A 25920-nucleotide genomic window follows, 5' to 3' on the forward strand; every position below is an offset into this window, starting at 1 on the left:
CTTCTTTGAAGATCATCTACTTCTCACTCAGGACCTCCTCAAACCAATTCCAACTTGCTTTTTTTATTGCAACTCCTAAGTTAAAATAAGTCAGATTCTGGATGATTGTAAAAATTAAAGATCTAGTCCTAGTAGTAAGAGCAATTTGACAATGGAACCAAATACCAAGAAACATAATGAGCTAATTTATATTGGAATCTGTTCAAGTGGAAGACAGAAGATTTGTTGGGATCACTGCAATCTGAATCATAGTATTTCTAAAGATTACATTCAGTGGTCTGAATGACTCTTTCCAAGTCTATGAATGTATTTATTTGTGATAATTCTTTTAGACAGTTGTGTTCTGTACATTGAAATGAATGCCCACAGTTTTGTAGATATTACTATTCATAAATAACAAGTTCAGGTTGTTAACCAGACTGATTCCTATCATTGCCTATGTTCCTGTGGACCAAGAATATTCATACAAGAAGTGCAAATCTCCTATGTACGTTAAACTACTGTGCAATTACATTATTATTTAAGTGACATGGGTTCTAACCAGTGAAAACTAGCAACAATTAGGAGTATCTAAATCAGACAAGTTCAGGTTTGAATTTAAAATCTGAAATCTGATTTGAGTCAGACTGATTCACATTTCTTTTATCTACTTGATAAAAGAATGTCAAGTTATACTGAGGAAGCATCAAAATGCCTGTTTTTAGGTATAACTGGGTGAAAATAGCAGGGATGGTTGTAAACCTTTCTGAGAAGGTCTTCCAGTTTCAGCTGGACATGTTCAAAGGTATCATAATCACAATAAATTTTTGGAATATTGCCCTTCCACTCCTTATATGTTAGAAATCACAAGAATAAGAAAAAGACAGCCTACCAACTTCCAAAGTATTGTGTTACTGTCAGACATCACACAACCTACCCCTGTGCTTATTCCATATTCACAACAACATCTGAGACTTTACAAAGTCAAAATGTCATCAAATCCCCATTATCCCGGATTTTTAACGATTAAAAGGTACTTGATTCGATGCTAGAAATTGTTTCAAAATATTGTTTCAAAAGGATTATATCATAAAACTTAATTTGAATCGGATTTCAAACGTTGCCCAAATCTAATGATCGTATATTCCAAAAATCCAGCCTGAAATCCAGTCACAGCTGTTTCTTGCAACTGTACAATTTACTGCATCCATTTAGGTAACTTGTTGTAGAGATTCCCAAGCACATTCCGTTGTCCCCTTAATCTTCTACATTGAACCACCTCAACATTCTGTGCTGTCCTCTTTCTCTAACTCAACAGCCAGCATTCCAATCCCTATTACCTTATGCTGATCTACTGTTGCTTTTAGGTAGGACTGTAATACCATAGAAAACTTCAGGAGACAACAATTTTCCCCATTCAGTTTTCAAATCTTACACAGAATCACTAGCCTCCAGGCTCACTCTTAAGTCTGACAAGTAAACAAGCCCACTGATAATCATCCATCACACTCACTACTGAAAAAAGGCTATTGCACTTTTCAACACTCACAGTAGTAATAAATAAACAAACTTGTGTTATAATTACTTTGCTTACTTTCTTTATAATTAAAACAGAGCATGCAACTAAGCTGAAATTGCTCTCATTATATTTTCATGGTACAATGTAACAACTAAAGGTAACAAATTCCAAACAGGGATATTAGCCCCTGCTTAAATCATATACAAATTGCTCATTTATTTATTATACAAATTAACATTTATTCGGTGTGCAAAGATTACATAGTAATTAAAGCTGACAATGGGTGTACTATAATTATAATACTGTATTATTATTGATTAGACTTTGCATAGTGCCAACTACCAATATGTCTTAGAAGTTTACTGTAAACAATAAAACATAGACTTTTCAATATTTATGTAACAATTTTCTGGAAATACTATTGAATTCATTGAGCCTTAGCTATGAATAAATATATATAAGAATAGTTTACTGAGTGATTTAACAATGAAGTTACATTGATAAATAATTTTATCATATTAGATTGGCAATATGAATTAACTACCAAGGTATTTTTCAGAGTGTTTCTCCTATTTCACAATGTGGTACATGTTTTATACATTTACATGACATGTAGGTCCAAATAGGTATTTCCTTACAATATGAATGTACGTATATATTAACAGAGACACACACAGACACACACAAACACACAGCAATAGTGATGTAAAACACCACATAGGATAACAACAAATGAACTTTCTCTTTTAGCATTATTTCATATTTGTTTTTCCTTTGTTTTTGTTTTTAAATTTAAATCAATGCATATGTCACAGAAAAGGATGTATATCAATAACAGGCTGATAAATTGAAAGTTAATCACAACTACACGTACAATTGAACTGAGTACAATATACCTCTGTTCCTGTGTGCTGTGGTATAAAAAGGAAAGAAAAACACAAGGAGAACTATGGGGAGAGGCTGTACTTCTTTATGACCTTATTTGAAAGATAAACTCCTTGGGGAAATACAATTTATTCAGATTATCAAGACCCTGCTGTGCAAATCTACAATCTGGGAGCACACTACAGAGATCAAAAAATATTTACTTTATTCTGTTGGGTATAAAAGCTTCTAATGAATGCATAATTAAGACAGAAAAAGTGTATACAGCTTTAGAATTCCATTGCTGAGCCAAGCCATTAATATCCAAGGAATCATACCCAGTTGTTACTCCACCTGCTTTATTTTTGGATTAGAGAACAGTTGTAAGTCAAGGTATTACTGCTCCATTTCCAATATACGTACATACACATGTAATTCAGTGAACAATTTACTAAAATTATGTGGAAATCATACATAAAATATATATAATTTTTCCCCTTCTGTCCCAAATACATATACGCAATGCTTGAAGACAGAGAGGAAGAACATAGTATTTTTTAGATTTACTAAATGCAGAACGCAGTAAAAAGAAATTTAAGCCTACAACTGATTTCACAAAAGCCATTTAAGCCATTCTCTAAGATTTTTTTTTTTTTTAGATTTCACAGAAATGCTTCAGAGAATCAGTCAGCCTTAGTGGAAATAGGAATTGAAACATTACAGCTATTTAAGACTCTTCAAAGTCTTAAATGTCATTTTACCTCTATGAATAGAAATGCTTTACAGGGGGCAAACCCACAGACACAAAAAAGAATTAGACCAAATGTTAAGGATTTTCTGGCATCTTCAATTCACTACCACTGGTATTTGGGAAAATGTCCTAAAAGACTTAATTCTTAGAGACAATGCCAAATATAATGGTATTATTATCCCTTGAGTGCAGTTAAGATTTCAGATGCATCCCTTGGGTTCCTCTCTTGATTTTTCTTCGCCATTTTGCTTTTGTTTCTCTTTTCAGTATTTGGCTTGTTGTCACTTCAGTGCTAACTATACTTTGCTTTAATTTAGGCATGACCAAGTGCTTCTATCCTTGGTCTCCCTTGTCTCCTTCAATGCCTGAAGAATACTAGAAAAAGGAAGCTTTCTTTTTAACCTTGATTAAGAGACTAAAAAATCTTGGGACTTGAGGGTTCATTTCCCCCCCCCCCCCACTTATAAGTAGCTTTCTTCATGTTTAGTATACGTCCATCACAAATCATTGATACACAATTATTGATGCATACAGATACCACCTACTTCAAATATTCTGTGAATCCTTCTTCAATGGCAGAATTGAGGAGAAGGAAGGGTGGGCAGAGTTTAAAAGTTAGTTCCTTATGCCCAAAGTCTCCCTTTCTCCCATCAATTTAACTTTTGGTTAAATATTTCTTGAAAGAGTCAATTAAATCCAAATTGGGATTTTTTAAAATAAAGGCAGCTCTTTGGATTTTTTGTTTTCTGTTCAGGTATGCAATATTGTTATAGTATACAACATTGGCCCACCAAATAAGTTATTTTTCCTTACTAAAAGCAAAATAGATTGCTGCCACTATTTTTGATTGCTGAAAGGAGTAATCAATCAAAACTCCGCAAAGATCTGGGAGACTTGAGAAGATGAACTTAACATTTTCCCATCTTCACCTCTCTCCATAGCTTTTGAATGGGAAACAGGATTTTAAAAATGAAGACTACTCATTCTTCAGAGATGTCTCTGAACATGGATAAAAACCAATTTAAAAAAGAATTTGTTCATGTGGGTGGATAGGCCTAGAGAAGCTGATATAAATTTTCCTCCATTTCATTTGAAGAGCTTAAAGAGTGACATGTATCTGGTATTCATACTTCTCTTCTCTTGCATTACAGCAGCAAGTCTTCTTTCAGGTCACGTCTCCCACATAAAAGTGCTAAACTAATGCCGTTTAATGACAAATTAATGTCCATGAATAAAAAATACACCTCTAATAGCATGGAGTAATTTGCCATTACAATATCATCATTGGACATGCCCCTGGTTTAATACGATGTATTTAATTCATAACTTAATGAGTGATATATAAAAAGAGAGAGATGAACCCTGCAATTACATTTATGTGAGTCTGTCACCTTATTTGTAAAACCTTAGAGTCATTTACATTCAAATTAGAACAAATGAGAGATTTCACAAAGTGCAATGATAAATGACCATTGCTGCACAAGACAGGGCTGTATTTCCTGAGAAACCCTTAACAGTTCCCCATTATTTGTTAAAAATTACAATGCATATTGCCCAGTGTTGTGTGAATAATGACTTTTTTACTGATTAGGTCACAAGACTAATATGGAGCAAAATAAATAATTTCTTTTCATTTTTTCCCCTTTCTAATGCTTTAATTTATTCAGACTAGTGGACTCATACTGCCATCTACTGTTCATTGGTAATAATAATAGGGATTGCTCTAAAAAGGACAGTTCTTAGGTATTTCGGAACTCTTTATAATATGGTACTCTTCAAACAAGCAACTTCTCTTAGTTGAAATGTGATGGCAGATATGGGATACTTCTTAATTACATATATTGGTCAGTTCTCCTTATCAAAAAAATATAAATTAAAGCATTTGTTGCATAAAGTATGTACAGTTCAATATCATTCAGTACAGATCTCATCATACTAGAAACAAGGAACATTCAAATGCAAGTTCTCGATGCATATCCATAAGGAAGTAGTTTTATCCAATGACCCCTATCTCTTGTTTGACTTCTTTTTTTTAAAGAAAAGAATTGTTCACCCTGTGAAATCTATTAGTTAAAGTAACTGCCTGAAGGCAAAGCCTACAGACAGTCGTAAATCAGAACTTTTTATTTGGTGGAAATTAACACTACACTGTTAAAGAGTTTTCTTGTTTTGACTAATTAAATTTTAATTAATGTTTAAAATTATTTTTAAAATTTTATTAAGTTACTTTTAAAAAATGGAATTCAAATAAACTTATATCTTATTTTAAGCAATTCTGAAAACTCCTTAACAGGGAGCAAATACTGGGAGTAAATAGAAAGAACCATAAGGACCAAATTTGGTGTAAAGAGCTGGCCAGTCCAAGGCCCTTGGAATGGTTCAGCTTTGACTATACTTGTCAGATCCCTAGAGTGATACTACCATTCAACTGGGGGAAAGAGGGAACCCCAAATATATTTCTTTATTACTACTTCTGACAACTGCTGTTTTATAACCTTTATCCTGGTGCCTAAGCATCCCGATATTTTCTCATCTTTTGGGGAATGTACGGGGGGGGGGCATGTGGGTTATTTCACTCTGAAAGCAGGTAGAAGATGACCCTGGGAACACTTGCTTATCTGGGTCTCAGGACGACCATTACAATAACATCTCCACACCTGTGGATTGGCTGAATCCATATTGGGCTGAAGGGAGGGGTCTCCAATGCTTTATTTCTAACTGTATTGCTTGAGGGACCTCAGAGTCTGCTTTTCTTTTCTTCCGCTATCACTTCTGCTCAATAAAACTTGAAATACCAAGTTTCAAGAGTTTTTACTTTCTTGAGTAAAGAGGAGAAGCAGGACCTTACAATACCCTGAATGTCAGGACAGTGTGTGTACCTCCTAAATAATGAAATGGAGAAAACAACATTATATTGTTTGCAAAGTAGTTTTAGCATTATAGAGTTTAAATGACATAGAAAAATGACATAGAAAAAAGTCCTTACATCTAAAAAACATCCAAGTTACCCAAGAGCTTGCTCTTCCTGAGACCATCATCTGTGAACTATCCTTAAATATCACATTTCGATTCTTACTATGTTACAGAGCACCTGATTATGACATCGAACATGTAAACAAGCTAAATTCACTACTAACATGGGCAACATCCTGCCCACATGCTTTTATCTTTCTTGGTGACTTCAATCTACCTCATATTGACTGGACCCTAAACGAATGTACAACTGAACCCATACACGCAACCTTCCACAATGCTGTTACAAATCTGGGACTAGAACAACTAGTAACCAACAATACTAGACTAAACAACTGCCTCGAATACAAATATGGAATACAAACTAAAGAACCCTTTTCCAACAGTGACCACAATATGATTGACTTTTGTCTCAACATATGCCCACACAAAAATCATCACAATGACACAATCCCCAATTATAACTTCAAAAAAGGCAACTATGATCTTATAGACAACGATCTCTCATCCCTTGATTGGCAATCTCTATTCACTGGATGCAATACTGTTGAAGACCATTACAACATATTTTTACTTGAAGTCAAAAGAGTCATCAAACTATATGTACCAACAACAACTCCCAAAACAAAAACAAAAAAAACAGATTACCCATAACAATAAGGAAACTCCAATCCAAAAAGAGATCACTCTGGCGGAAAAACAAATCTGGTCACGTTGCCAATTTCAAAAGCCAATACAAAAATTTATGCCACCAGATAAAGACTGAATGCAACAATTATCACATTAAACAAGAGGAAAACCTTCTACGCACCAATTCCACCTGCGCTTTTTACAATTTTGTAAACAACAAAATAAAAGACTCAAGGTCCATCCCACCGCTGATAGGACCTAATGGTAAAGTCTGCAACGACGACACCGTTAAAGCCAACATCTTTAACACATTCTTCGGCTCAGTATTTGTAAACAGCAATGGATCATGCCAGTATTTCCTAGCCAAACCACAGAAAACTACAATGATCTAATACATATTGATTTTACAGAAGACAATGTTGAAAAAGCACTATGCAATCTAAAACCATCTCTATCTATTGGACTGGACGGAATATGTGCCTACTTCTTAAAAAAGCTATCCACTGCCATAGCAGAACCTCTAAGCATAATCTTTGAAAAATCTTTCAGGACCAGCTCCTTGCCTAACCTATGGTCACAAGCCACGGTCATCCCCATCTTCAAAAAGGGAGACCCCAGCCTAGTTGAAAATTACAGACCAATCTCCTTATGCTGCGTCACCTGTAAAGTCATGGAATCAATTATTAACCAATCCATTATCCTCCACTTAGAGACAAACAACCTACTCTCCAATAAACAATTTGGTTTCAGAAAAAAACTATCCTGTAATCTGCAACTCTTACACTGCAAAAACATATGTACTACACAACTCGATCAGGGCAAAACAATAGACGCAATCTATATAGACTTCTGTAAAGCCTTTGATTCAGTGGTACATGACAAACTACTCCTAAAACTAAAATTTTATGGTATCTCTGGACAACTGCATAACTGGATAGAAGCATTCCTGTCAAAGAGACAACAAATGGTCAAAATTGGGAGTGTCCTATCAAATTCTGTACCTGTCAATAGTGGTGTCCCCCAAGGCAGTGTTCTAGGACCAACTCTCTTCATACTCTACATAAATGACCTCTGTGATCATATTAAGAGCAACTGAGTTCTCTTCGCTGATGATGTAAAGCTGTTCAATACCACAGACAATACTGCTACCCTTCAAAAAGATCTTGACTATGTATCAGAATGGTCAAACAAATGGCAACTTCAAATCTCAACAAATAAATGCTCTGTCTTACATATTGGCAAAAAAAAAATCAGAAAATAAAATACAAGCCGAATAATCAAAACCTTGTTGATGATCCAAGCTCTGTAAAGGACCTTGCAAGATTCATCTCTAATGATCTAAGTGCTAGAGCCCATTGTAACTACATAGCCAAAAAGGCATTAAGAGTTGTTAACCTAATCCTACGTAGTTTTTTCTCTGGTAATATCACGCTACTAACTAGAGCAGGGATCCCCAACCTTTTCGACGCCGCGGCCCGGTTCCGACATCAGCTGGGCGCCGCGGCCCGGTACCGGCGTCAACTGGGCGCCGCCATCTTTTATGACGAAAAGGCGCTTCCGGTGGACGTCACCGGAGCGCTGTTCGTCATAAAAGATGGCGGCGCTAGCGCTTCTGGTGAGCTTTTTCGGGTAGAAATGGCTTTCTACCCGGAAAAGCTCACCGAGGCGCCGCCATCTTTTATGACGAAACAGCGCTTCCGGTGAGCTTTCTACCCGGAAAAGCTCACCAGAAGCGCTTTTTACCAAAAAAGATGGCGGCGCCCAGCAACCAGCGGCCCGGTAAGGCTTGTTCCGCGGCCCGGTACCGGTCCGCGGACCGGCGGTTGGGGACCCCTGAACTAGAGCATACAAAACATTTGCTAGACCAATACTCAAATACAGCTCATCAGTCTGGAACCCACATTACGTATCTGATATTAGCACAGTTGAGAAAGTCCAGAAATATTTCACAAGAAGAGTTCTCCACTCCTCTACTCGTTGTAGAATACCTTATGCCACCAGACTTGAAATTCTAGACCTAGAAAACCTTGAATTACATCGTCTTCGGTCTGATCTAAGTATGGTATATAAAACCATACATTGCAATGACTTACCTGTCAATGAATACTTCAGCTTCAACCATAACAACACAAGAGCACACAATAGATGCAAACTCAAGATTAACCGCACCAAACTTGATTGCAGGAAATACGACTTCAGCAACAGAGTGGTCAATGTCTGGAATACTCTACCTGAATCTGTGGTTTCTTCCCCAAATCCCAAAAACTTTAACCTTAGACTGTCTACTATTGACCTCACCCCTTTCCTAAGAGGTCTGTAGGGGGCGTGCATAAGCGCACCAATGTGCCTACCATCCCTGTCCTATTGTTTCTTTTATTTTTCTTATATGTACCTATTTCCTATATTCATAACTATGTATATACTTATACCTATTATCTTATAAGCGATTGACAAATAAATAAATAAAATAAAATAAATGCCATAGGTATGCATGAAGATAGTTTGGTTTTATGAAATAGAATTGAAGAATTCATCCAGGGAAGTAAGGCATACATTAAATGAAGAAAAGATTATGTAACATGTACCAGAAAGCATGTATTGGTATCATCCAGTTTGTTACTGATGGAATATGAAACCTTGGATTAGTGATAACTACTTGTTGTGTTCTAGGGCAGTGGTCGCCAACCTGTAGGCCAGGACCACTGGTGGTCCATGAGAAAATTTTGGTGGTCCGCAGAGAAATGTCACCCCCAAAGCACTCCCAAAGCAATTAATCCAGGCTGCACAGAAACACAAGGCTGTACCACCCACATGGCGCATGGGAACACAAGGCTTGCGTCGCTTGCAACACAAGGTAGCGAGGGGAGGGGGAAAGGGCGGAGGGGGGAACTTGCCCCACTCGCCCCACGCACCTGGCCTGGCCACCAGGCTGCTTCTTTCCATTTCTTTCTTCTTCTGCTTTTGGCTGCACGCAAGGAAAGCAGCAAAAGTCTTTCTTTCTCTCCCCCAAACTCCACCAGAAATGAATCTTTGGGACTCTTCAAGTAATCCTGCTCCAAGAGGCTGCGCCGATGCGACAAGTCTCACAAAGACTCATTTCTGGCAGAATTTAGGGGAGAGAAAGAAAGACTTCTGCTGCTTCTATTGCTTTCCTTGTATGAAGCCAAAAGTCTCTCTTTCTCTCTCCCCCCCGAGAATGGAGCTGGAGACGGTATCCTGCAATTCCAAATAAAGAATGATCGATTGGTAGGAAAATGGGGTGGGTAATTTTCCTGCTGACTTTTTTCTGATTTTCCCACGGTCTGTGATCCGCGGGATTTAAAATTATGAGTTTGGTGGTCCCTGAGGTCCAAAAGGTTGGCGACCCCTGTTCTAGTGCATGGTGAAAATGGAAGAATAGGGAATGAGTTTGGAGAAAAAAATCCATAACATGCTGAATAAATGTGAGCTAAATACAAAAAGAGAACCTAGGCCATTTGGAGACTAAGAATGAATGAGAATGAAGAGAGATAAACATCTGAGAAAATGATATGTTTCAGATACATAGTTTAAGAATACATCTATTTTAGACATATATATATGAAAAAAGGAATGAACCAAAAAGCACGACTGATTTGTTTGTGATGAAAACTGAGAAATTAGTGAATGAAAAAAGATAAATGAGAATTCTGAATGTGGGACAAATCATTTGATAGTTTCAAGAACTAATCTTGAGGAAAAAATAGTCATGAAAGAAAAGGCAACTTTTAAATGAAACTACTTTAAAGAGCAGGAAGAAATAGTATGAATCCTGCATGAAAAAAATATTACAATATGTATTAATCTCCCAACAGGATTAATGGAAAGTGAACATGTTTAGACCTTTTCATATGAAAGGAAGTAACTATCTATCTAGTGAGCATAAAGTGTTGGAAGTCAAAGTTGAAAGTGTAGCTATCTTGTGCCTTTCAAATATGTGATTGCAAGAAAAAGAAGTTTTTTAGAAGTTGTTCAATTGGGTTTTCAAAAGGATGAATTCCTGGTTCCACAATGCATCCCAATCTCAGTCCTTTCAGCAGAGATTGGAATAGCATTCACTGAAACTCAAGCACATGTAGCATTAAATTAATTTTAATTTAATTTTACAAGAAGAGCTTTAACATTGGCCTACTATAACTGCTTTTCTGTCTGATCTTTTACAGAACACATCTTTTAACGTTCCTAATGAATAGCATATATTCTTGACTTTTAGGTAGGGGAAAATCAAAATTGTAGATCATGCAGTGTTGCACTGTATTCTTTTATAGAGAAATTCAGTGTGTGTCTATATGTATTTCTCCCATCACAACTCAGTATTTAAGCAGGATTGACAATGATCTCTGTTTCTTGTGAGCTGATCTGGAGTAGAAACCAAAGGAAACACAGTCAGTTTCTCTATACTGGCTATTATGGAATGTAAACAGTTGCTTCAGATAGCGTAGATGCAAGTATTTTATGTTAATGTAATTTTTGCATGGGTTCTGATATATTATTTTACTCATGTTTCAATTTTGATGTACCTATTTTATTATTTTAAGTTACTCTGATCTACAACCATAACAAACTAAATTAAACAAGCTCATTTCTGATCACACACCAGTAGTATTATCATTGGTTTTAAAAAGTAGAATATCATCAGATGGTATTTTAATAATTCTTTGCTGGAAGACTCTCAATTTGTTGAACCACCACAAAAAAAAGATATAGTGGGTTTTTTTACTCTTTTTTTCTCAAACAAATAGAAAGGGCAGATTGGGATAAGCATATATTTATGGTGAGATAATAGCCTACACCTCCTGGAGGAAAAAGATGTGTGCGCTGCAGCATAGAATATGAAAACTGGAATTAAAAGAAGCACTGAAAGTGTATTCTACAAATCAAACTCAGAATGCATATTATGTTTTAGATTCATTAAATTACAGCCAGATCAATTATATGCATTGGAAATGGAATATTTCATAAAACCAATGAAACAAACTTATTGGAACAGGGAGTTATTGGGTTTTCTCCTAAAACATCTGAAAAAAGGTAACATAATGTCTCTTATAGGGATTCAATTGTCCAATTCATAGAAATTATAATGAAATTCATTTTCAACTTTTAGGTTTTATATTTCAGCAAATAGAGTTATAAAAAAGGAGTCCTGCTGATTTTACTCTTAGTCACTGTCAACTATACGGGGCGGTGCTCATCTCCGTTTCAAGGCCATTGAGCCATCGCTGTTCAAAGATATTTGCACAGTCATGTAGCCAACAGAGTGCTCTTACCTTCCCACTCTTTATCCACTCTTTATCTACTATTTACATGCTTTCAAACTGCTAGTTTGGCAGGAGCTGGGGTGAATATGGAAGCTCACCCCATCATGTGGCATACAGGTCTTGAATCTGGGCTGCTAGCTTTCCAGCTAACAAGTTCAGCATCTTAAACACTGAGCCACTCCACTGCCGTAATAGAGTTATGGGCAACAACCATTTTTTTTAAAAAAAATGCAATAAGTCATCCAGAAACCTTAACTCAGAGAATGTAGTTGCGTCCATAACACTATACAGAAAAATCTATGAAACTACTGATGTAACAACATCCAGAAAGGCCCCTGGGCCAGATGGAGAATCCACAGAATGGGATAAAAAAGGAATCTCTATACTTTTGAAAATATATTAAATATTTTATTGGGGGTGAGAAAAGAGGCCCTGTCATTTTCTTATTATGAAGCTTATATAACTGAAAGTTTGAAAGCTGATAAGGACCTGATCCACTGGAGATTATAGCTGGTAAGTGATGTTGCTAAGTTTTTGTTGCTATCACTAAGTGATGTTGCTAAATTTTTAACAGATTCATTGCAAGATTAGAGAAGTTTATTTACCTACAATAAACAGCCTTACGTAATCTGATTCTATAAATACATCATGACCCAGATAAAATTACATACTAGCTTTGTTAGTAAACATCTATCAGCGCTTTTAGCTTTGTTGGATGAAGAAAAAGCTTTCGATACACAGTTCTGTAAATTATGTTTTATTTCAAGAAATGCAGAAGTTTAGATTTCCTACAGAAATTATTTCATAGATAAGAGTTTATTATTCTAATCCCTCTGCTCAAGTAATTACTAATGGGATTATCTCACTGGTACTTAAATTGCAAAGTGGCACATATCAAGGATTCCTTTATCTCCCTTAATTTCATATTAAACCCTCACTATGCTTAATAAGACAAACTAGGGAAATTCAAGGAATTCATTACCCAAATTTGAATGTGTTGGTGTTACATATAGATAATATTATGGGTTTTTTAAATGAGTATTCACATTCTTTCTTGTAAATTTGCAGAAATTAAACAGTTATTGGGTAGCAACAGAAAATGTTGTAGGTCAGGATTGAATAGTGAAGTTCCTGATGATCTCCGAGCTTGACTGTTTGCTTGCAGGTCTTTCCTTACCAAACTACATAATATTTCAGTGTTGAAGATGTTATCTAATCTGATAAAAAAAATATCTGCAAACAACCAACCAACCTCGCAGAGCACCAAGGACAGAGCACCAAGGTATAGGGTAAATATTCTGTCTATATAATCAATAGGAATAAATCAAATACTGTATTATACTAATTGTAAAGCAGTCCCAATGGTTTAGATAAAAACATAAGCTCTATTCATCATCCAGAATTAATTAAATACCTGGAGATATATTACCTCTAGGAAAATCAATGGAAAATATTTAGCAGACAAAAATATTTATGTATGATCCAGAGGAAATAAGGTATTAAAGTATGGTTAAAACTACCTCTATGAAATGTAATAATATCATAAAAATTACTTTTTCATCAAGTTTTATATGCTCTTTTAGGTGGTTCCATTTAAATATTTTAAACAGATTAAATATTTAGGTGGTTCTAGTTAAATATTTTAAACAGATTAACAAATTAAATTTGAAGGACAAAACAAATACCCGGGTTTTCCCTGGATTATATATCAAAGTTATAACTTGAATATTTTAATGATGGTTTTACTTTTCCTCATTTTAAGAATATCCCTGGCCATATTTGTTAGTTATATAATGGAATGAAAGTGATATTAATTCTCTACCAATGTGAGCTTAAAAGTTGTTATATATTGAAATATAAATATTGAAAATATATTTACTGAAAAACAAAATCATATTTAACACAAAGAAATGCAATGAACTTCATTTAGGAAACAGAATTTAAATGGTCAGATATATCACGGAAGATACTCAACTAGGCAATCATGCTTGTGAAAAAGATCTTAGAAAAGTAATTGATTATTAACTGAGCTTAAGTCAACAATGTATGATGGATGTAAAATACACCAATCGATTTTAGGCCAAGTTTTAAAAGTATAGTTTCCAAATAGAAGTATTGATCTTGTTTTATTTTTCAGTGGTCAGACTACACATTAAGTATTTTGTCCACCTGATACCACCCCTCTTTAAAGAGGATTTAGTCCAGGTAGAACAATGTGTACAATTGAAAATATATTATATAAAAGAAATTAAAACATCTGGGATTGTTTAGTCTTGCAAATAGAATTGATAGTGGTGATGGATGAATTACGATAATCCTTCTATAAGTGCCACAAGGAAGAAATATGTTCTATATCAACTATCTCAAGACATGCAGCAATCTATTTGTTTTATGAAACCTATTCCAGTTTAATATTAAGGAAAAAATAAAAAAATTACAAGCAGTTCAATAGTAGAAAAAATTCCCAGAGAGGCTATTTTTTTCCATTTATTGTGAATCATTTAATTTGGATCTCTGGATCGAGCAGGAAATTGTACTAAATTGCTAATAATGAAATTCTTAAAAAATGAATTAGGTAGGGCTGAATCACCACCACTATAACTTAACAAAAATAATTTAATTGTGAATGCTTTTCATTTCAAGTTGTAGGGCTAATGAAAATCTCTATTTATTATAGAAAATAATTAAGAATTAAGAATAATTAATTAAGAATTAAGAGTAAATAATTGTTAAATTACATATTGTTCTTCAACTTCTTTCTTTAATCTATCATCTGGCAAGGCTTATTTTTGACAAATTCATGCTAATTCCTGGTAATTACCATGTTGAGCTACCCCGTTTCCTTGAAAATAAGACTATTCAAAAAATAAGACCTGTTTTTACGTGTACGCCTAATATATGTCCTACACCCAAAATAAGCCCTACTTAAGAGCCTGTGCAGCCGGTGGCCTGCCCATTCTGTCTAGTTGCTCATGGAGTCATGGCCACAAGGTGAGGCACAATGGTGGTGGACCTCCCTCATGCACCCTGCACTGACTTACCTCAGGGCCCCTGCAGCTAGGCCATCTATACACTGACACCTGCCTTGCAATGGCAGCACCAGCAGCCATGTGCAGTAGCCCACGTGACTACCTGTCCATTTCTTCTGCTTGCTCGTGGCTGCAATGGATGAGGCCAAGCAGTATGCTGGTGCTGCCGTCGCGAAGTGAGGCAGGTATTGGGGCATGGATGGCCTGGCTGCAGGGCCCCTGACATAAGCCGGTGCAGGGTGCATGAGGCAGTTCCACCCTATCACCTTGGTGCCTCACGATGGCAGCACTGACACAGTGTTCTGCCCTGTCACGAGCAAGCAGAATAAATGGACCTCCCATATGTGGGGAAAAAATAAGACAGCACCCCTCCCAGTGCTTATTTTGGGGCCTAAAAGAAAATATGACCCAGTCTTATTTTTGAAAACATGGTATAAGTAGTTTGAAAATCATCCCTATATAACATTAGAATTGAGGTCAGGAAAACAAAGAAAAATATCCAATTTATTATCCTTACCTGAATAAGATAATGTGAACATAAACTAAGCATTTCCAGCAGCTGGAGATGGCTTCCTGCAGCAAGCACATCCTGAATCACTCCTGGCTCCAGCAGAACCTTTAAGCAAAGAAAACAAACTCAAAGCTTTAAAATTTCTCTGGAAAAATGTTCTGGAAAACATGCAAAGTGACATTTCTTTTTTTAATGTAATTTTGAATAATAATTTTTATTACAATTGTAAAAATGAATAAGTAAACTCGCATAATAAATAAAAATAGAGAAAAATAAAAGGTGCAGTAAAAAGATGAAGAAAAAAAGAAATATAATAAAGAAAAAGAAAATAAATATATAAAGTAATAAATTCTAACCTTCATCACATATATAAACATGGTTAGAAACTCTTCACCCTTACAAGATTACAAATAAATTATTAAATATCTGTTAATAATTAATAATTTAATGAACAGATCTATAAAGTATCATTTTTTTCAATCCTGGTATTAAAAAAAGTCCACAAAACATTACCACAACTGTGCAAAACGAATATCTTATTTTAACATTGATTAAATAAATCACTCTTATTTCTCCCCTTTAGTTCTAAGAGTCTTAATCTTCAATTCAATCAAATATTGTCATGGGATTTAATTTATCTTTAATCTTCTTTATCCTATTGCAGGTTTCTTTAAGGATGGAACAAGTCTCTTTTGTAGATTCAATAAGATAACACTTTAGAAGTGATTCATTTAGTTTGTATTTCCCTTTTAATTTTTAAATATTTAGTCAGTTTCTTTTGTGTATCTAGTAAAGGGTCTTTTTCCAAATCATTCCCTTGAACAGTCATTTGTAGTTCCACACTCTGTACTTTCTCTGTCCTTTCAGACAAAATTTGTTCCACATCTGTCATTTCTTCACTTTTTGGACATGGTCTATCTATAGAAGCAGACATCATTACTGATAGTATTGATATTGTAGTTACTAATTTTTGGCTCCATTATTTAAAGATTCCCCTTAATGTTTCTGATATTTTTGGCATTTTGTAAATCCTAGTATTAACTGACATCAAGAACAGGTTTGCATTTTCTCCTTTTTCTTAGAATCTTTAGTCCCCTCTAGTGTTCAGCTTCTAAAATCATAAAATAACTTATCTTTGTTATGGTTTACAATAGCCAGGATAGACAAAATAAGCCTGCTTCCTATAAGAAACTATTTTTAGTTAATTCCAAACACTTATAATAAAAGTCAATATTCCAAATTTATCTGGCCCATTAATCCACTTATACATTTCTTAGATTAAAAAAAACATATTTAACTTTTCACTGTTTATCTCAAATGCATTACATTCTTAAGCTTATAATCAATTTTTCATTTGTTCCAAGTTGAAAATAAAACTTACCTGATGATTTTTCAAACTTGTACCAAAAGTCTCTAATAGCTTTAAGATAGTTATATAGGCAATTTACATAAGTAGTTAGTATCCTTTAAAAGGGTTTACCACACCAGCAAGCAAGTTAGTTGACCCCTTTGTCTCCCAGTGCTTAAATCAATGGGAAACTGTTGTCCTGCAGTCTCTACACAAGAAACATCATTCCAGAGTATATGAGAGAGATCTCCCACCCTCTCCTTATCTTATGTCCTCTATTCCCCAGTTATCTTGGTCTTTGTCAAGGTTATCTTCAGTTTCTCATACCTTCCATGGAAGTCCACAAAGTGACATTTCTTGATGTCCTTTTTTACAAAGCTGCAGATACACAATTTCAAATGTCCCAAATGTGTTTGAAAGCTTTTGCAAACAAAATGCCTAGCTAGTGTTACAAAGTACTGGTTACAAGAATGTAAGCATAAGATCTATACTTATTTCTAGGGTCACAAAGGTGGTTTTCTAAGTTAAAGCACTCATAGGTACGCAAAATTCTGCATTAAACTAAATCAAACCGTACAATTCAATGTTACAGTAGCTGTCATGTTTCTGACAGATCTTTCACTAAGGCCAAAGCAATACTGCAACATAAGGAAGAGCAAATTCAAGGCAGCAAAGGCAATAAAAGTCTATTTAGAAAAGTCTATTTTCCAAGCAATAATACACTAATTGTAAGATGGAAGTAACATACATAGGAAAATGTAGCAAAGCATCCTAGATTGAAGTTATGTAGAATATAAATTTATGAAGTGTATCAGAATGTAGCAGTAGATATTTGGTGAGAACATTCTACCCCAACATAACTCTAAGTGGTCCCAAATCCAGGTAAAAGTGACTTTCACTTAAAGGCCATATGATTAGACTAAGAGATTAAGCCCCAAAGCAGAACAGGAAACATTATCAATACCAGTACCAAATCAAGATGCACACAGCTTGATCAGCAAGGCAGAAAATTCTAAAGAAAAAAAAGATGATCTATGCAAAAGAAGATGATCATATCAGTTTGCTGTTTTATGATATCCAAATACAGTCTCATTTTGCCAATGATAAATGCTAATCCTTTTAAAAGCAGAGGCATTTTTTAAAAAAAATATCCATGAGCATCCAATGAATAAATCAAGTCTGCCTTATAGACATCCGAGACATCATGTGTGTGACAGAACCCAATCTGGGTCAGTCACTAGGACCAGAGGTTTAGACTTCCATGCTTTAGGACTCATGCTGGAGCCCAACTTCTTCTCCCTGAGGATGGGCTCCAGTATGAATCTGAAAGCTTGGAAGATTACGCCTCTGGTCCTTGTGACCGACCCAGATTGGATTCTGCAACATTATCCTGGGACACGTATATTTGCCATCATGTGTGTGAATCTTTTTGGGAAATCATGCCAGTGAGGAGATTGGAAATGGTTTAAAAAGTTGTTTTTATAAACCTATCACAACCTAACTGAAGAAAATAGTGCATAGTTTCAACGTCTTTAGGTAAGGAGAGCTATTTGATGCAAGGTGCATGAAACAGGCTTTAAAAAGTAACTATAAGCCCTCTGGATTGTACTAAAAATGACTATGGTGTCAGCCCCAGATCCATCTTGAATCAGATGTGGGGCTGCCAAAAGGGAGGATGGGTAATCATGGGAATGAAGGTAAAGTGAGAAGGGAGGATAGACACAACAACATTCTTTCGCCAAAGCTCAAGGCTGAGTCACTGGAGTTTGGAGGGGACTTGGCGGGAGTTCAGAATGCAGGTGGATTGGAGAGTGTGTCTTGACAGTCATCAGTAAGGGGGTTGGGTGTGAGTTTAATTTAGCAGAGGAAAACATGGGATTTCACATTCAGGTTTTCCCAGATGTGCCAGTATGACTTCTCTAATAAATTCTTACTTGGATGGACTTTGTTTCTGAGTGCTGAATTGAGATGGAGAGTTTGGTTGGAACACTGACATTTAGCAGCATTAGGCAAAATATGCTACTAAAAAGGGTTTCTGAGACTTAACAAGGCAATACAGCAATTCAGAGTTTATTAGGTATGGCCAATTTATTATCGCAGTTCAGAGTAAGTGTAGCAGTGGTGGGATTCTACTAGTTTCCCTACCAGTTCGGTGATCGCGCACTTCACACATGCGCATGCGCACCTAACACATGCGCAGCTTTCCCCATACCAGCTGAGGCTCTGCTGCACCAATCAGCTGAGAGGATAAAGAACAGAAAAGTGCAGGGGCAGCTGGGAGGGCCAATCCTGCACTTTTCTCTTCTTTCTTATCTCAGCTGATTGTCGGAACTTTTTTTTACTATCGGAACCGGGCCGAACCAGTAGCATTTGACCACTGAACTGTAGCCACTACACCAGCTTTAATTAGTAAAAATTTATACATGCCATAAATATCCTTAGATTTTCAGGGATAAGGTTAGGGTAATCAGAATTCCCAAATATTTTTTAAGTGAACATCAGCAGAAAAAAAGATTTTTGTAGTGTGACTGCCATTTGATAGTTACATTAAGTTGGCTCTATAGCAGTTTTCTATATTCCCAGCTACCTCCTGAAAATTACATTGCTAGCTGCATGCTTCTGAAACAAAGTTGGAGACCCAGACTGAAAGATTAAGTAAAGGTTAATCAAACAACAAAAATCACAGTAATGTTGAAATATTATATATCTTTGCAGTATTATTAGGCAGCGCTCCATATGAACACTGCATTTCAATACAATTCTTTCTCAAAAGAGTGATTTTCCTATGAAGCTACCTAAATCATTTATAAATTCTCATGAATCATGAATCCAGCTTTTAATGAACAGGAAGAATTAATCTTCACCAGATACCTTCCAATTCCCAATTTTAATACTAAATCCCCGCAACACCCAATGTTTTCACTAGAGGTCTCAAGATATCCACCTTCTCCAGGAAAGGAATGTTTTATTTTCCTACTATCCAAAATATATAAGGAAGTAAGTAAAAGAACGATACAGGGTTTTGTGTGAAATATACCTTAAAGAGAGTAAGCTTAATTAAATACTTCAGCTTAATTAAAATAAGTTTAATTAAATATTTCAAATGTAGCACAGTGCAGTACAGAACATCAGATGCCTACTGGTAAGATACAGAAGGATCAGCCTATCATGAACAATCAAGCATGCATTGTGTCTTAAAAATAAATTTTGAATTGAAACCATAAATACGTTTAGTATAATCAGAGAGATTATACTAAAAAGATAGTAAAAAAAAAAGTATCACAATGTGCTAGGATTTAAACTGACAGGAGCACAACATTGGAAAAGTGAACCTTTGACAACTATATAGGAAAGAAAGACCCAAAACAGAACACTTTGCATGGGTGAAAAAGTCTGCATATATTCATAATAGAAGCTTAACTAAATTCAAGCATGAATGGCTGTTTTACATTTCAAAGACCAGTTTAAACGTTTGGAACACAGTATGCTTTTAAGAAAAAAATATATATCAAGAGATTAATGAAAAAATATCAGACAAAACTATTTAAATAAATAAAACCAATAATCTCATATATTTCAAGATAAAGAGAAATATTTAAGCAATAGTTTTTAAAAAATCTTAAAGGAGAACTAATGAGGTTTTTTTTCAATTTTGTTTCAGTTATCTCTATACTTACACTATTTTTCACCAACAGCTTGAAGAATGTAAAGTGAAAATATAGTTACATATTTTAATAAAGTGTGCACCACATCACATCATAATTGTACACAATCCACAAGGCATGTGTGTGTCTGTATTTGTGTGTATGTTTCATTTCCTTGAATTTTATCCTTCCATAAATTCTGTAAAATAAATGCTACTGGCAAAAATAGTTAGTTTATTGGCTGAACTTCACAGCTATGTAAGAATTTGAATAGGACACCTGTTATATCTCTTTGCTGAACCCTTCCTCTCCTTGCACTTTTTATACAGCAGATACTGTTTATAACACAAAACACAAAAGGCCTCTTTGACATGTCACGAGTTTCATGACAGATTTAGACAAATCAGGATTTGGCTACTTACAATTCTAGGATTTTAATTTCAAAACTCCTTTCAACAAGATTAAACAACCGATTAAATATGAGTTAACAGTGTGCAGTGGCAGCCCAAAAACTCAATGCAATCCTAAATTGCATTAAAAGAGGAATCAAGGGAGTACTAATACCACTCTATAAAGCCTTAGTAAGACTACATCTAGTGTATCCGGTTTTGGTCACTACCCTATAAAAAAGATGTTGAAACTCTAGAAAGAGTCCAGAGAAGAGCAACCAAGATGATTAGGGGACGGGAGGCTAAAAACATATAATGAACGGTTGCAGGAACTGGGCATGGCTACTCTTGTGAAGAGAAGGACCAGAGGAGACATGATAGCGGTCTTCCAATATTTGAGGGGTTGCCACAGAAAGGGAAGAGGTCATACTATTTTCCAAAGCACCTGAAGGCCAGACAAGGAATAATGGATGGAAACTGATCAAGGAGAGATTCAACCTGAAAATAAAGAGAAATTTTTCTGACAGTGAGAACAATCAACCAACAGAACAGCTTGCCTTCAGAAGTTGTGGGAGCTTCATCACTGGAAGTTTTCAAGAAGAGACTGGACTTCCATCTATCAAAAATGGTGTGAATAGATGATCTACAAGGTTCCTTCCAACTCTGTTAATCTGTATCTGTATTAACAGAGGGATAGAATCAAGACCCCATGAAGTGTTAGTTCAGAATTAGTTCAGAAGAACTACTTTATCCCTGAAGCCACCTCTTTGTACAGCAACCAATAGGTGCCTATTGAAGGACCAGGTCAGGCATGCTTGGTCTTCAATGGGAGAAAGAAGATGGTGAAGGTCAGCTAGAACATCAGGAGCCATGAAGTGCAGGAGACCAAAGGTGCATAGATGGGGAGGGAAAGTTGAAGCCCTGCAATTGTATGTGCAGGCTGCCAAGCACCCAAATTTTTATCACATGACTGGGGGGGAAGCTGCAATGACCATAACTTTGGGCCAGCAGTGGGATCCTACCTGTTCCACTACTGGCTCGGTGATCGCGTGTGCGCGCGAGCGCACCTAACATGCGCACATCTAACACGCACACGCAGCTTTCCACATACCAGCTGAGGCCTGCAGCGCCAATCAGCTGGGAGGACGCAGAAGAGAAAAGGGTAGGGGCCGGTGGGACGGCTGATCTTTTTTTTCTTTCCCCTCTTTCTCCTCTCAGCTGATCATGGGAGGGGTTTTTTTTACTACTGGCCAAACCGGTAGTATACCACCATTGCTTTGGGCACAGATCAAAAGTTCCTTTGTTCAGGGCTGCTGTAACTTCAAACAGTTGAAAACCAATGACTGTCTGTGCTTTGTCTTTGCAGCCAGGTAAATAAATCAGGCTGCTGGAAATGATGAATGGCAGGGGCGAGGAGAAAAAAAGGAGCAGACAAGAAGGACCTGAAAAAAGTGAGCCCAGGAACACACACACACACACACACACACCCCGCTCTCTTATTTGCAGACAAATAAAGCTAAGACAAGCTAAGTTCTACCAGATTTTTGCAACCATTCCATTTCTTTCATCCAGATTTTAAAGGAGAAGTAAGCAGCCACAAAAATAAAAACTCAACACTATAGAAAGATGGCTTCTTTCAAACCAAGAAGTAAAAATGTCAGATACTGATCAGTTTGTCTTTCTTGGGTAGCTCTCCACAATTCCTTGTTCTCCCTACAATTCTTCAGGATGCCTTACTTTCTAGTACGTAAATGATCTTAGCTAGCTGCTCCAAACTGATACATTTTCTCAATGGGAATAACAAACTTATGGAAGGTCATACCTCTTGGGAGGATATCTTTTAAACAAATGATAAGCATTTTGGCAGCAGGGTAAAGATGGTATATGGCTGCGCTCTCAGAGAAGAATGGAGAAGAGAATGCACAAAACCACTCATTTGCTAACAAGTGTTTTGAATTATAGCTGTGTGAAACCTTAAGGATTTCTCTAATATTTCAATGGCACTGAGATATCACATGGACACAGAAACATCTCACTGTTTTTAACCTGTGGCTTCTAACATTTGACACTAGTCTCTCAGGAAAATATTCCAGGAAAAGCAAGCAAATAAAACAGTCCTTTTTCATGTATGGTTACTGTTAGGATGGGAATAAACTGCAAAATCCAGTTTAGAATTCAATCTGATTCTTAGTTCAGAAATCCAAAGTGTGATGTCTTGGCATTTGTCTACAGTTACTGCAGTCTTTTTCCAAGATGTATCTTTATCTCATGGTTACAATTAAGAAATCTGTGAATTTTTGAGACTACACTAAGGAGATAAAGTCAGCTACAACATCTTCTTCCAGCCGTCAATGTGCCATTTGAGATTGTTGATTTTATAATTCTAATTTCTATTCTTTTTAATCCAATAGTCTTTGTTGTTTTTAAACAAATAACAGGGAAATATACCTCCTTGGAGGACTGCTTTCTTTTCAATCATTCTATTGCTCCATATACCAATCCAACTGTTGCTTCCTGGTCATCATTCAAATTCTTCAATAAGCAGATGGGGTGTCTAGTACACCCATGTTTTAAGGACTATTCACAGATTGTTGTGATTTTCAGTCAAAAGCTTTAATATAATGCAACAAAAACAGATATCTTACAGGAATTACTTTGCCTTTTCTATTTTCTACCCATTAACTTCTGAATTTAGCTTATGCATCCAGCAGTTCACGTTCCACATATTGTTGTGGTTTAGATTGCAGAATGTGGAACATTATCTTATGAGTGAAATTTAGAGCATTATTATGAGTGAAATAAGAGCAATTGTTTGATAATTTGAACATTTTTTTATAGGGTCATTTATGGTATGTAAATATTTATTTCACAATATTTACAGCCTGGTATAAACAGGCTGTGGATGAGGTACAAGAAAGAAATATAAATTGATCTTTTCATTCCCTTGGCCATTTGCTATTCATATCTACTTACAATTCACAAGTAGCATTTTAACTGCATCATCTTGTGATCTTACAAGATGGGCTTAATAGCCACTATCAACATTCCTTGTGGATTGCTGCTTGATAGTTTTACTGGGAAAGGGATCAGAATGATTCTATACAAAAAAACGGGTTTCCCACTTTTAGACATGAACAGAAAACCAGAATTTTATTCACCTTCAGTGAAGCAATGACTAATCAGCAGTTTGGCAGAAACAGCATGCCAACCACGAATTAAAATTTTTGTGGCCCAAAGCTATACATGGTCATAAGTTTTGCCCTCTTGACTCAAGAAGGGAGGTTTTTAAATCACCAAATGATATTTAATGGAATACTTAAAACCATATTAATACAAGATTGGAGAGGACAGAAGCCAACAAGGTTGTGTCAGATTGGGTTGAGAACTATGGAGGAAAGACAACTACATTTTTCTTCCCAATACAGTACATCCCTATGGGCAAGGCAGTTGGGCAGTGAATCAGAATTTTCCAGTTCTCCATTCTGCGACATATATATCCTTTCTACACCTCTGGCCCAGAACAGAACTATTATTAAAGAGTCTGAAGAAATTCCATAAACCCTAGTCTATATTGTTTCCCTATCCCAACTGATCTCTTCAATATTATAAGTGATTTGGTAAAAGGGATTCACATAACTTTTATATGCCGATTAAGGACTGTAATATTATACCTGTCCGGTGTACGCGAAGTCCAGAGCTTGCTTTAAACCTATTCCTGTGATGCCATGTAAATTCACTTCATCTGCACAGCTTTCAACCATACAAAGACTGAACATTGCCTAAAAGAAGAAATAAAATATGTATTCATTAAAACTGTTATGCATAACGTCCATGTTATGTATCAGAAAACAGTGGTTGTTCTCTTGCTATTCCTTTAAAAAGACCTTTGTTAAACACGGACTGGCTTCCAAATAGCACAGAGGTTTCTATTCATGTGACAAAGACCAGGCAAAGAGATTGTCTCTGTAATTTTTCTTTTCTCCTACACAAATAAACCTCTGTGTCTTTTGGAAAATTGCTTTGGAAGGCTGGAAAAATACATAGGGCACTGTATGAAGAAGAAAAACAATGATGAAAATCTTAGAGCAGAATTTGTGGTGCCTTTTATAAACCAAAGGAGCAGTTGCTTCAATCTGGATCTACTCCAATGAAGTTACTAATCAATATGCTATACCTTCAAGGGAGTCAAATTTTGGAGTTACATTTTGCTTTATTGCATTAATATTCTTCCATTTCTGTAGGAGCTTACAACAAAGGACACAGTCTTCTTCCATTTTAATCTGTCATTAAGCCCATAAAGAAGGCTAGGCTGAAAGATGATGACTTTAAGTCAAAATATTTAATCTGCTGAATCTGAGTGTCCCCAGTCCTAATCTGACATCGGTTTCACTGTATATGGTCAGAAGATTGCACTATGGAATGTATTAAGGGATTTTGTTTTGCAATGTTATCTTTTAATCACCAGAAAGGAGGCATAAGAGCTCTACCTCTCATATATCAGGGTAGTGGGATGGACCAGTGGAGGCACTCCTGGAAGATGGGTGTTGGCAGCAGAAATTACGACTCTCTTTTGTTTTAAAAATCTTACTGAGTCCCAGCAATCTATACTTGAATATCTAGGAAATGAAGAGAGATACCTGGAGTTTTGCTCGCAGTGGCATGAATTCTTTCATTATATACAAGTAAAAAAGGACTTTTTAACAAATTAAAAACAATATTGTAGCAACTACTATGAGGAGCCCCTAAACTATAGGTCTCTGCTGGCCAGGCCAGGTCTAAATATACAACTATACATTTTCTTCCTACCTAAGCAGTATTCTTTTTTTTCCTGGCTAAGCAATTTTTACACACAGCCTTAAATCTACACCCACAGGGCCTTTTCATGCACATAAGGTGTTCCAGCTTGTGAAAAAGCCATAGGAAACTACTCCCACAACACTGCTCATAAGTGAAAGCCTCGCACTGAAGGACAAGCTGTGTTTTTGCAAACATTAATAACACCATGGT

The 25920-nt window shown here is 36.0% G+C and overlaps 1 protein-coding gene across 1 annotated transcript in view; it reads right to left on the minus strand.

The window, feature by feature from the left end:
- KLHL32 (kelch like family member 32) overlaps window positions 1-25920 on the minus strand; it is a 78538-nt gene that overhangs the window by 37901 nt on the left and 14717 nt on the right. Inside the window, exons 4-5 of the mRNA XM_026666589.2 lie at window positions 24585-24692; window positions 15539-15637 (exon numbers count right to left, since the gene is read on the minus strand). Coding sequence (XP_026522374.1) covers window positions 15539-15637; window positions 24585-24692 — 207 coding nt within the window. The remainder of the gene's footprint in view (window positions 1-15538; window positions 15638-24584; window positions 24693-25920) is intronic.

Source organism: Notechis scutatus, chromosome 1 (assembly GCF_049901735.1).
Source record: "Notechis scutatus isolate UNSWTSFEM ecotype Mainland chromosome 1, rNotScu1.2, whole genome shotgun sequence".
Classification (NCBI taxonomy): Eukaryota; Metazoa; Chordata; class Lepidosauria; order Squamata; family Elapidae; genus Notechis; species Notechis scutatus.